The 13,566-nt window shown below is 44.1% G+C and overlaps 1 protein-coding gene across 3 annotated transcripts in view; it reads right to left on the bottom strand.

The window, feature by feature from the left end:
* EPG5 (ectopic P-granules 5 autophagy tethering factor) overlaps positions 1-13,566 on the bottom strand; it is a 109,097-nt gene that overhangs the window by 91,726 nt on the left and 3,805 nt on the right. For 2 of the 3 annotated variants that reach the window (XM_070050250.1, XM_070050251.1), the window contains exons 2-3: positions 2,368-3,312; positions 69-312 (exon numbers count right to left, since the gene is read on the bottom strand). In XM_070050250.1, coding sequence (XP_069906351.1) covers positions 69-312; positions 2,368-3,312 — 1,189 coding nt within the window. Of the gene's footprint in view, positions 1-68; positions 313-2,367; positions 3,313-13,566 lie in introns of those variants that run through there. The other variant, XM_070050252.1, reaches the window with a different exon arrangement.

Below are 13,566 nucleotides of genomic sequence, written 5' to 3'. Positions count from 1 at the left end.
GCTGTACCCCTCAATTCTTTGTTCATTTTAGAGCACAAGAAAGAGTGAGACCTTCATTACTTACATACCTCGGCCTTCCTGATGAATTGCTAAAGATCTCAGAACAGCTGAACTGTTGAGCAATGCATAGATGTAAGACTCCACTTGCAACCTTGAGAGCACAGAGGTGTAAGAGTGAAGGGCCAGGGTCTGGTGGAGGTGCTCAGACTTGGCATCAAATAGTTTCTTCAGCTCTCCCAGGGCATTTTCATTCATCTCTACTCTTTGGTAGCGATGATAGCCAGAAACTTTCACTTGGTCTGCACAGACACCCTACCAATGGACAGAAGGGTGAAATACAAAACTAGTTACTCTTTAACGTAATCAGGCAACAGGCATAAAATGCAGAGGCTCCAGCAGCATCTTCAAAGAGCTTACAATCATGATGAGGGAACAATGCCACTGGGTGAAGAACACCACCAGCAACCATAAGATCACGTGCCAAGGAAATAATGCCAACCATAAATGGGTCACAAGTTAAGAGAAACACTGTTGGGGGATTGGGAATAAGCAGCTTAAGTCACTGCTTGGGATGTCCACATCCCATATCAGAATGTCTGGTTCGAGTCCCAGCTACTCTTTTCTGATCCAGCTTCCTGCTAATGTATACCCTAGGAAGGAGGTAGCAGGTGACAACCCAAAGATGTGAGTCTCTGCCACACAGGTAGGAGATTCAGATTGAATCCCTGACTCCTGACTTAGGCCTGGCCTTGCCCTAGTTGTTTGCAAGCACTTGGAGAATGAATCAGCAAATAGAAGAGATCTCTCCCTGCTACCAAATAAAATGAATTAAAAAAAAAAAAAAGTTCAAAGAAAAGTAACTTTAGAAAGTCCAGGAATGTCTTCGAAAATGAATCTTGATGTGATTGGAAGGGGGGAGGGAGTGGGAAAGGGGAGGGCTGCGGGTGAAAGGCACGTTATGGGGGAGAAGCCATTGTAATCCATAAGCCGTACTTTGGAAATTTATATTCATTAAATAAAAGTTAAAAAAAAAAAGTCCAGGAATATCTCAAAAAATATAAAAAGTCAGGGAGAAGGGGAAGGTGTAAGAAAATAAAGAGCTTGCCCCTAAGACTCAAGATTGATGATCTTTGGTCTGGCACTGTGGTGTAGCAGGTAAAGCTACCGCCTGAGGTGCCAGCATCCCATATGGGCGCCCGGTTCAAGTCCTGGCTGCTCACTTCCGATCCAGCTCTCTGCTATGGCCTGGGAAACAGTACAAGATGGCCTAAGTCCTTGGGCCCCTGCACCACTGTGGGAGACCTGGAAGAAGCTCCTGGCTCCTGGGTTTGGATCAGTGCAGCTCCAGCTGTTGTGGCAAATTGGAGAATGAACCCTCTGATGGAAGACCTCTCTCTCTGCCTCTCCTCTCTTTCTGTAACTCTGACTTTCAAATAAATAAATAAATCTTTAAAAAAAATGATTGATGATCTTACCTTCCACTTTAACAACACTGAGGTCAGTATATTCTCTCAATGTCAAGGTACCTCAAAACATCTCTGGACCTATCCTCTTCATCCTTTGTAGTTCTGCTCAAAAGAAATCCCTTTCCTTCCCAACGCTAACTCCTCCAGTTATATTCTTGACTGTAGTATTCCCAAATGTTTCTTTCTCCAAGGATTCCCTATTATCTACACAGAGACATATGGGTTTCCCGATGAACAAGGGTTAGGAATGGGGAATCACGTGTTTCTCCCAATGTCTCCTGTAGGTTGCTTTCACTATCAGTAGTGGCCTTCTCTTTCTTGCCATTCCTTCCAGGCCACTATGAAATGACTTCCTTTCCATCACCTTTGCCCCGATAAGGTCACACCTAATGACCGTCCCTATTTCCTCATCTCCTCTCAACCCTGATACTCTCTACCCACTGGATGTTCATGGGATTAGGCTAGTGGCCCACGGCTAAATTTGACCTGCAGAGATGATATATTGGCCTATATTATGATTGTATGTGTTTCACTAGTTGCCAACATTTTCCAATCAGGACACCTCATGTGAAAATCCAGATTGCCAGCTTCTCCTGGAAAATCAAGATGTGGCAACACTGGACCAAGCAATAATCATAGGAACAATCAGCTAGAACTCCAGAGTAGCTATTCCCTCTAGATCAGGCAGGAACTTACCCCTGACCACTGTCCCACTCAGCCTGCTTCACTCTTCCAGGTTAAATGTCTGGGCCCTGTGGGCATTTGACTTTGTGATTCCTGCGCTACTACTCTGGGCTAAGGCAGGGTCAGTATGTGTATACAAACCAGACTCCAGGGCCAGCAGCTCCTCTGCCAAGTTCCCCAGGCTCCTGAAAACTTCACAGAACACTAGTCAAAATACCTGCACAAGCATTTGCTCCTCTTTAAAGTGCCACAGTCGACTTTTCGCATTTTGGCAATCAGACATCAGAGTAAGGAGCTCAGCTTCAGCCAGCAGCAGTTGCTTTCTACATCGGGAGTAGTTCAAAAGCAGCTCATAAAACTCATGCCTGTCCTGATGAGCCATACTGTCAAATTCTTCCAAATATGACTCAACATTTTCCAGCCAAGAGCCAGGTTCTAAGATTTTTAGCTGCTCCTTAGTAAATGGCACTAGCTCCGGTTGAGATGGGAGTTCTGGGTAGAGTCGCTCGCTACAAAGCAAGGGCTTCACTGCCACTAGAGCTGGCACTTCAGCCGTCTCAGCGGGCAGCTGGGGATACAGTTTCTTCACCCTGGGTGACTGAAAAATGTCAGTAGCTTCACAGGAACTCTGCAAGCGAACATTCTGTAGCACCTCTGAAGAACAGCCCAGGGCTGGTTTGTCTTCTTTCCTATCCTCAGTTTCTCTGACTTGTAAATTTTCCATTTCCTGCTGAATGCAAGAAAAACTAGATTGCAGTGTGCTTTCGGAAGGTCCACACTGCACCAATTTACTTCCCTCTACTTCCGAGAAGTTCCTGGGGGCTTCTATTTTAGTTCCAACATTGTCTCCGGAGTCAACCTGCAGCTCGCTTGCACTGTCCCTGACGCAGGCTCTGCCCTCTTCCCCTTCCTTTGGAGGCTCCATGTTACACGCCAGGGACCCTTCGCTGCTCAGAGTCAAGGAGGTGAGTGGTATTTCAAACAGTTCACTTTCGCTTTGTCCACTGGCAGCATCGTTCTGGAGGCGCGCATCACTTAACTCCTTCACGTGCTCTCCCCTGACTTCACAAGCAGGAAACGAGATTTCCTGCTCTTTGCAGGTTTTTGGAAGGGAGACTTCGTCAGACTCCTCCTTCTGTAGGGTTTCATATTTCTTCTTTTCCTGAAAACAAGATTTATAATGTGAAATAATATAACAATAACTGATGCTTTCGGCATGAGAATTCTGAAACTGTGGAATTCTAAATGCTATCATTTAACAAATGGAATCTAAATGCAGGAAGCAATGTGTTTCACATATAGTATCATCTAATTTTGAGAACGTTCAATTTGGAGATTCACTAGTCTAATTTTTACAGAAAAATACCACAGTAAGCAACAACTTACATTTCAAAACTGGAAGAGGAAAGTTCACTCAAAACTCAAGCAGAGGGGCCAGTGCTGTGGCGCAGTGGGTTAACGCCCTGGCCTGAAGTGCCGGCATCCCATATGGGTGCCGGTCCTAGTCCTGGCTGCTCCTCTTCCAATCCAGCTCTCTGCTGTGGCCTGGGAAAGCAGTGCAAGATGGCCCAAATCTCTGGGCCCCTGCACCCATGTGGGAAACTAGGAGGAGGCTCCTGGCTCCTGGCTTCAGATTGGTGCAGTTCCAGCCGTTGCGGCCATCTGGGGAGTGAACCAGCGGATGAAGGACCTCTCTCTCTCTCTCTACCTCTCCTCTCTGTATAATTCTGACTTTCAAATAAATAAATAAATGTTAAAAAAAAAAAAAAAAAAAAAACTCAAGCAGAAGATGCTGGGACAACTTGCCCAGCAAATCAACTACAGGATTGGATTATAACCTATAGAACAAAATAAATGCCCATGAGTTATAAACACCCACAACATAAATAACTACCTAAGTAAATTAAATGGGCAAGAAGTGATAACTCTTCCACACAGAAGAATTCCAATTAATAAATATAGATGGAATAGGAAGCAGAGAAAATCACTGCTACAACATCATGGTAGTAACTGCTGCAGCCAATCTGATGGAAGCTAAAATGAGAGTTTAAACAGAAACAGAGCCTAGCCTCAAAGTGTTTTCTCCCTAATACTTAGCACTTACAAAGGAGAAAATAGTCAAGTTTCAGCATAGAATCCTGGCAGACCAAACCCTACCAAGTGATCAAGGTATCATCACCAGGAATTCATGTTGACAGCAGATGACCAGACAGGATATTCCTAGAAGGCCTATCACCTCGGCAGTGTCCTTCCCAACAACACAACCCCAATCTAACCAGGAGAAAACATAGCAAAAATCAAACTCCAGGAAAGTACACAAAATAACTGAGGTGAAAGTAAAGGCAAGAGAGAGAAATTGTCCAAGATTAGAGGAGACCTCAGAAGTGTGACAACCAAGTACAAGGTGAAATCTTATATTGGATCCTGGATCCTGCAACAGAACAAGGACCCTAGTAGAAACTGTTGAAATCCAAATGAGGTCTACATTTTATTGTTTTTTAAAGATTTATTTATTTATTTGAAAGAGCTACAGAGGTAGAGAGAGAGATATCTTGGATCTGCTGGTTCACTCCACAAATGGACGCCATAGCCAGGGGTGGGCCAGGCTAAAGCCAGGAGCCAGGAGTTTCATCCAAGTCTCCCATGTGAGTACAGGGGCCCAAACATTTGGGTCATCTTCCACTGCTTTCCCAGGCACATGAGAAGGAAGCTGGATCAGAAGTAGAGCAGCTGGTACTCGAACCAGTGCCCATATAGGATGCCAGAACAGCAGGCAGTGGCTTAACCCACTACGTCACAACACCAGCCCTGAGGTCTACATTTTAGTTACCAGCACTATTCCAATGCCAATTACTTGGGTTTGATAAATGCTGCAGGTCACAAAATATAAGGATACATAAAATGAAAACTGCTATGGCTTGGTTTCACTGTGCAGCAACACCTCCCCTGCCACTACGTCCTCCAAGGCCTCACATGTTGAAAATTTAACTGCTATTGCAAGGTATTAAGAGGAGGAAAATTTAACCTGAACATGGTGTTCAGTGTTAGGGCCTTCAGGCAATGACCAGGGTTAGATAAAGCCATCAAGGAGGAGCCCCAATGACTGAACACTGGTGGCTACAAAAGCAGAGAGAGACCAGAGTTTGGACATCTAGCTTCACATACACACACATGCATGCACATGCTCTGTCTCCTGCCATGTGACACCCTGTGCCACTTTGGAACTCTGGGAACTAAGAGGTCATTGCAGGGGCTGGCATTATAGCACAGCAGACTAAGCCACTGCCTGTAACACAAGCATCCCACATGAACACGGTCTAAGTCCTGACTGCTCCATTTCCAATCCAGCTCCACGTGACTGCACTTGGGAAAGCAGCAAAAGATAGACCAAGTCCTTAGGACCCTGTGCCCATGTAGGAGACCCAGATGGAGTTCCAGGCTCCTGGCTTCAGCCTGCCCACCCCCAGTCATCGCAGCCATTTGGGAAGTGAACCAGCAGATGAAGATCCCGCTCTCCACTGCCCCACCACCAACCCCCAGCTCTTTCTCTTTCCCTCTCTCTCTCTCTGTAACTCTGCCTTTCAAATAAATTAAATCTTTAATAGTTTTTATTTATTTGTTTTAAAGGCAGAGTTACAGAAAGGCAGAGGCAGAGAGACAGAGAGGTCTTCCATCTGCTGGTTCATTCCCAAGATGGCCACAACAGCTGGGTTTGAGTCAATTCAAAGCCAGGAGCCAGGAGCTTCTTCCGGGTCTCCCACGCGGATCCAGGGGCCCAAGGACTTGGACCATCTCCTACTGCTTTCCCAGGCCATAGCAGCAGCTGGATCAGAAGTGGAGCAGCTGGGACTCAAACCGGCACCCATATGGGATGCCAGCACTGCAGGCGGCAGCTTTAACCGTTATGCCACAGTGCCAGCACCTATTATTTTTTTTTTTAAGACAGATTCATTTATTTAAAAGGCAGAGTACAGAAAGGGAGAGTCAGAGAGAGACAGAGATCTTCCATCTGCTGGTTCACTCTCCAAATGGCTGCATCAGAAGGTGCTGGGCAGGGCTAAAGCCAGGAGCCAAGAGCTTCATCTGGTCTTCCACGCCAGGGCAGGGGCCCAAGCACTTGAGCTATCTTCCACTGCTTTCTCAGGTGTATTAGCAGGGAGCTGTATGGGAAGTGGAGCAGCTGATGCGCATATGAGATGCTGGCACTGCAGGCAGCGATTTAACCCGCTATACCATAGTGCCAACCCCAAAGAGACTTACTTTGGCTCACAGTTCTGGAGGTCCAAGGTTGAAGGGCTGTATCTGTGAGGATTTTTTTTTTTAAAGAACCTCTTGGCTCCTGGCTTCAGATCAGCTCAGCTCTGACTGAGCAGCCATTTGGGGAGTGAACCAGCAGTTGGAAGACCTTTCTCTCTCTCTCTACCTCTCTCTGTAACTCTGTATTTCAAATAAATAAAATACCTCAGGGCTGGTGCCGTGGCATAGTGGGTAAAGCCACTGTCTGCTGTGCCAGCATCCCATATGAGCACTGGTTCATGTTCCAGCTGCTCCACTTCCTATTCAGCTCTCTGCTAATGGCCAGGGAAAGCAGCGGAAGATGGCCCAAGTTCTTGAGCCCCTGCACCCACATGGGAGACCCAGAAGCTCCTAGTTCCGGGCTTCGGATGGCTTAGCCCCAGCTGTTGTGGCCATTTGTGGAGTGAACCAGCAGATGGAAGACCTTTCTACCTCTCTACCTCTCTGTCTCTCTCTTTCTCTTTCTCTTTCTCTCTTCCTCCCTCCCTCTTCCTCTCTGTAACTCTGCCTTTCAAATAAATCAATCAATCTTTAATTTAAAAAAATACCTCAAGCATTAACACACAAACTAGATACTGAAGAAAGCTGGGTTGAATAATAAAAAAAATGGAAAAATTATTTAAATAACATTCAAACAAACTAAAAATCTGATTGAAATCACTCAAATACCTTCTCTTTATTATGATATTTTAAGGAAGGTTGTCAGTGATTTTGCCTTATTCTGCTCCTAATGTCCAGCAAACAAAAAGTGACAGATTAAAAGAGTGGGGCCTTCATATGTTAAGAAGCAAAGATCAACATTCCTTAAGTGGAATTTTGAGGTCACCTTGCTGAAATGAACATGGCTGCCAAACTGCAAATGGTAATGATTCAAGGAACCAGAGACCCTTCCAAAAGTATTTCCATCCACACTATGAACTGTGGGTATCAGATTCGGAAGCCAGCCACATAGTGCGCAGCTAATACAAATCACTGAGAGTTTTTTACACTGAGAGGTCAGAAAGGAATAGTTAGGAGGAAAAATGTTTGCTAGAGTGAGAGAAATGTGGGAATGCTGGTGAGGGCAGAGGTGAAATTTTAGTTAGTTTAACAATCATTAAATGAGAATACTTGCATCAACATTAGCATAAAAAGAACAAAGTACATAGGGATAAATTAAGCAAAAGAAGTATAAAGGTTGTACTCTAAAATTACAAAACATTAACTGAAAAAAATTAAAGGTGATCAAATACATGGAAGGACATTCCATGTCTTTCACAATCTTAAGATAATAAACACAACACCATCTCTAGCAAAATCCCAGTTGCCTTTTTTGTAGAAATTGAAAAGCTGATCTTTAAATTCATATGGAAAAATAAGGGACCCAGAACAGCCAAAAAAAAAAAAAAAAAAAACTTGAAAAAGTTGAAAAAGGTCACACATTGCACTTTCAAAATCTGCTACAAAGCTGCAATAATAAAGACAAAAAAGTGTTATCATACGGATAGACAAATTAACCAACAGAACAGAGAATCCAGAAATAAAATCCTAGCATTTACAGTCAACCAATTTTGACAAAAGTGCCAAGACAAGTCAATGGGAAAGAAATCACCTTTTCAACAAATGGTGCTGGAACAAGTGGATACCCTAATGCAAAACCCCATGGGAGACCAGGATAAGTACCTGGCTCCTGCCATCGCATCAGTGCAGTGCGCCGGCTGCAGCGCGCCAGCCGCGGTGGCCATTGGAGGGTGAACCAACGGCAAAAGGAAGACCTTTCTCTCTGTCTTTCTCTCTCTCACTGTCCACTCTGCCTGTCAAAAATTAAAAAAAATAAAATAAAATAATAAAAAAAAGAATGAACTTAGACACCAGCCCTCTAACTGCAGCCTCATTCAATATACAAACATAAACTCCAAAAGGATGATAGACTGACTATGGAAAAGCTACTAAAACAGAAGAGTAAATCCTACTACTTTGATTTGGGCAAAGCCTTCTTAGATGTGACACCAAAAGCAAAAGTGACAAAAGGAGAAAAATAATAAATTGGACTTCATCAAAGTAAACCTTTTTGTGCTACACACTTGAAACTACCAAGAAAGTGAAAAGACGGCCCCAGGGAACCAAAGAAAATATTTTCAAACCAGATATAACAGGCTTATATCTAGCATATACAAGAACTCTTACAACTCAATAATAAAAGATAGACAATTCAACTTTAAAATAGGCAAAAGATCTCGACATTTCTCCAGAGATACACAAATGGCACATGAAAAGATGCTCAATGTATTAGCCACTAGAGAAATGCAAATCAAAGCCAGAATCAGCTACCACATCACAAAAATCACATCACATCACATCCACTAGGGTGAGTACTTTAAAAGACAAATAGTGTCTGAGGACCTACAGTTAGAACCTTCATCCGCTGCCCATAGAATGAATTTAACAAGAGGCAGCCACGATGGAATTCCAGGTTGCAATGGCTGCACAACTCCATAATGGTACCAACAGTGAACTGTACACTTTAACCAGGCCAACTGTATAGTGTGCAGGGTCTTCAAAAAGTTCTTGGGAAAGAAGTATTATTAAAAAAAAAAAAGCATGAATTTCAAAAAAATTTTGCACCAAAATGATCTTTTCATTCCTTTTGAGGTCTCCCATCTGTGAATTATAGCTCAATAAATCGGTTAAAAACAAAGACTAAAAGAATTTCCTGAGTAAGAACTGAATGAAAAGTAAAGCAAAAGTAAAGCAGCAGGAAGTGAGAGTGTCACAGAGAACGGGGGGGGGGGGGGGGGGGGTAGACTGGTTTCTTTTCTAAGCTTTAAGAAACTCTGGGATGTTACCTGGGAGAGAGACCAAGAAAGCAGGGAGCTGGCGGTAATCAGGATGGACCACATGATCCTGACTTGGCAACCACCATACACCCCCTCCCACACGCCATCCCAAGGCTTCTTCCCCAGCCCCTGGGTAGTTTATTAATTTCTTTTAAAAAATGAGGCCTCAGTATTTGTTGTTGTTGTTTTCTTGTATTTACTGAGACAAATGTCAGCTCCTATCTGCTGGCCCACTCTCCAAATATCCAAAATGACCAAGGCGAGCTCAGAACTCCGAAGTGGAAGACAGGGACCCAACTACCTGAGCCATCGCCTACTCTCTCCCAAGGTGCACATTAGCAGGAAACCGGAATTGGGAGCTGAAGCCAGGAATCTAATCCTGAGCATTGCAAAGTGGGACAGGAGCTTCCCAACTAGTGGCTAACCACTAAACCAAACGCTCTCCCTCCCCTCAAGACGCTCTTGACCTGTCTTTGTCCCGCTCACCACTTCACCCTCGTGAAGCTGCCTCGTCCCATGCCAGGACTGCTCACGCAGCCTCAAATGCTTTCCTCCCACCAGCTACTACTCCCTAACTTGCTCGCCTACACCCTACCGGACTCCCAGGAGTTACTGTCAGCAGCAGCTAAAATGGTTCAATAACCAATTGAAGAGACATTTTTTAACCTCCAGGAAAAACACAAAAGCCTTTGTGCAGGCTTTTATTTCCTCTGCAGGTGGTGGATTTCTCTTCTCTCCACCTTTGCCTTTGTTAGAGACGTTAGGACCAAAGAAGGAATTAACTGGGGGTGGGGAAAAGGGAGAGAAGAGCTGCTGCTTTGATTTCAAGAATGGACTGGCCAAGCCAAAGGAGGCAGGGGCAGGCGGGAAGGGCAAGTGCAGCAAGCACAACTGTGAGAGCGAGGGACGCAGACCTGGCCTGGCTGCCTCAGACCCCTGCGGTAGGGACAGGCCCTTGGGGATGCACACAGGAAGACAGGGGTTTGCAACGCCGGGGACTCAGCAGCAGGGCTGAGGGCTCCCGGGGCTCACTTCACTTCCTCAAACCCCAGGGAGGGAACCAGGTCCTGAACAGTCTCCAAGCCTCCAGCCTCTGAGGCACCACCAGCATCCTCACCACCATCATAATCTAAACACCACAAAAACAGTCCCGGCCATCCACTTAATGGAAGACTGGCTCGAGAACTCAGTGATGATCCTGTCCCAGCACAAACCTTTCCCGACAGCTTCCCTCTGAACTCCTGTGACAGGTACCTGTCACGCGGCCCTCACCACGCACTACCTCCACAGTTATTTACCTTTATGCTCTATCTCCCCAAACAGGCCACAAGCATTGCGAGAGCAAGGACTATCACTTATACTTCTCTGGAGCTGATCTGCCTCTAATTTTCACCATTGAGTTCAAAAAATGCTTCTTGAGATAAAAATGATGACCTATAATTCGCAAGAATTGAGTACCAACTACACGTTGAACTCTGTCCCAGGTACTGGAATTCTAAGATGAAGAAATTATGGAACTAGCCAAGAAATATGTATACTTACCACATGCTCTACATTTGGAAGTTTGTCATTATATGCTTCTCAGAAAGCAGAGGGACAAATCCAATGAATTCAGGAGAAATAAAATTCTTATAACAAAGTCTGAATCCATTCTTATTCTTAAAATGTGTAATTCCATTTCACTTACAATTTTTCTAAAAAGCCAACTTTTAATTACTTTGTCTTCTTCAGTTAAGATAAAGATTCAGGAGGAGACATTTTGTGTATATATATATGTGTGTGTGTGCGTATATATTTATATATGTGTGTGTGTGTGTATATATATGTGTATATATATATATATATATAATCATTACAGACCACACAATACAACTCAAACAATTCCATTGATAGAGCCACATGTGCAAAAGTTAGTGCTTACATAATTTTATGCTAACCCATTTCTTACAACTAAAAATTAAGATTAAGAAGAATCTATATTTCTTCATTTTTGATCTCCACATAAGTTACATAGAGGTATAGAATCAATTTTAGAAATATTCAACAGGAGGGAAAATAATCAAGAAATTACACAGAAATGGAAGAATTGATGAAAAGCACAGAAAGACACTTAACCACACTATGTAGAGGACTGGGGTATAGGAAAAAACCTAATGAAGAACACAACAAATGATCAACAACAGTTCATAGAAGTGCATTCTGGGCATTTCATTTCTTGGCTGTCAATTTTTGCATCATGTACTTATATGTATACATTCAATAAGCAATAAGAAAAAAGTCATCACAAAGTAAGCAATCATTTTTTAAAAAAGTAATTTTGGGGGGCCGGCACTCTGTCGCAGTAAGCTAAGTCTCTGCCTTCGGTGCCAGCATCCCACATGGGTGCAGGTTTGAGTCCCAGCTGCTCCTTCTGATCCAGATCTCAGCTAACGGCCTGGGAAAGCAGTGAAGATGGCCCAAGTCGTTGGGCCCCTGCATCCATGGGGAAGACCCAGAGGAAGCTCCTGGCCCCTGGCTTTGGACCAACTCAGCTGTGGCCATTGTGGTCATTTGGAGAATGAACTAGCAGATCAAAGAACTTTCTCTCTGTCTCCCCCTCTCTGTCGGTAACTGTCTCTCAAATAAATAAATATAATTTTTTTTAAAAATTAAGCAATTTTTAAGTTCTGAAAAACAAGTGAGAAGTTTCATTACTTTTTCTTTCTCTGTGAACTCTCACTAAGTAAAATTAAAACTTCTTTCCTTCCTTAAAAATAATGATGAGGCATTTTTTCATCAAGGATGGTTCCATTTCATACCTTTCATAGGATACTTATCACTGGATTACCCTAAAGGCAGGGTCTGCTTATCATTCATGTCTGATCCCTGCGTTTACCATGATGCCTGGCACAGAACAGATAAAATGGGAGTAGGACTCACTGGTATAAACATCAGACCACATGCTCCCTGGGAAGTTCCACCAGCTCTTCCTGGGAGATGCAAGAATGCTACCCAGGTAGGAAGGTTCGGGGGCAATGGTCTCTGCTATGACTACAACTTCGTGGCTGTCACTGCTCTGGTGCTGCTCTTAGCAACCTTACTGCGTGTATCAGCAGCATTTTGCTTCCTAGATCTCTCCCTTCTCCTTCCTACACTTCTTCAATCAGCTTCTAGGACACTACACTCTTGGTGAAGGACACTGGGAGTGCATCCCAACCCGTCCTTCCCACAGTCCTTCGCTGCTTCCGTCTCTTCTCAACCTGTTAAAACTGGGTTGTCCCTGAGTTCACCTGTCACCCTTTTTAAATTATACTCATCCCCAAAGTGACCTAATTCCATTTCTGGCACTAAATATCATTTATATGTAAATGATTCCCAAATCTTTATCTCCAGTTTCAAGCTCTCTCAAAATCTAGATTCACAAACTCACCCTATCCCACATCTCCATGTGAACGTCTAATGGACACTTCAAAATCAAGACGTTCAAAATCGAACTCCTGATCGTCTCCCAAAAACTTGCCCCGCCTCCCCACTGCTCCATTGCAGGAGTCTTCCTTGACCGCGTTCTCTCATTCCGCTGCCAAATCTTGGCAAATCCTCTTGGCTCTCAAACTTCAAACACTTCTCTCCACCCTCATTCACACAACTTTGGGGCAACCCACATCACTCTTGCCTGGACTCTCGCGACAGTCGCTTAGGTCGTCTCTGTTCTACTCTTGGCCCCTATCCATTCTCAGCAAAGCACCACAACCCATTAAATCCCAGGGTTTCTTCAAAACCCTAAGGTTATGCAGTATATTACTGAGAGTAAAAGCTAGTTATTACCTCTACGTGACCTGGCCTGTGCTATTTTGCTTTCTTACTCTCCCTCACTCACTCCACCCTAACCATCCTGCCTCCTTGTAGTTCCTAGAGCAGGACATGCATGGGACTGCCTTAGATCCTTCTGCCTGGAACACTTCTCCCCAGTACCCACAGGGCCAACTCCCTCATCTTTTTCATGCCTTTCCTTAAATGCCACCTTTAATAAGCATTACCCCAACCACCTAAATAAAAAAGGAACAATAATGATGTGGGTGAGGTAGGGAGTCAGAAAGGGATTTAAAAAAAAAAAAAGAAAGAAAGAAAGAAAGAAAAAGAACTGCTAATACCCAAGCCATGTGTACCACCCAAATCCCATGGTCTTTCATGTCAGTTCAACATGGCTGAAAGCCTGGCACACCCACTCTTCATCATGCAGCTAAGCCTCACTTTCTATCATGCTCCACACGCCATGACGCCTGGAGACCACCACTTGTGTTGCAGCCCCACCCCAAATCTTTGTC

This window comes from Oryctolagus cuniculus, chromosome 10 (assembly GCF_964237555.1).
Source record: "Oryctolagus cuniculus chromosome 10, mOryCun1.1, whole genome shotgun sequence".
NCBI classification, from domain to species: domain Eukaryota; kingdom Metazoa; phylum Chordata; class Mammalia; order Lagomorpha; family Leporidae; genus Oryctolagus; species Oryctolagus cuniculus.
This window is presented reverse-complemented; position numbering and strand designations above follow the sequence as displayed.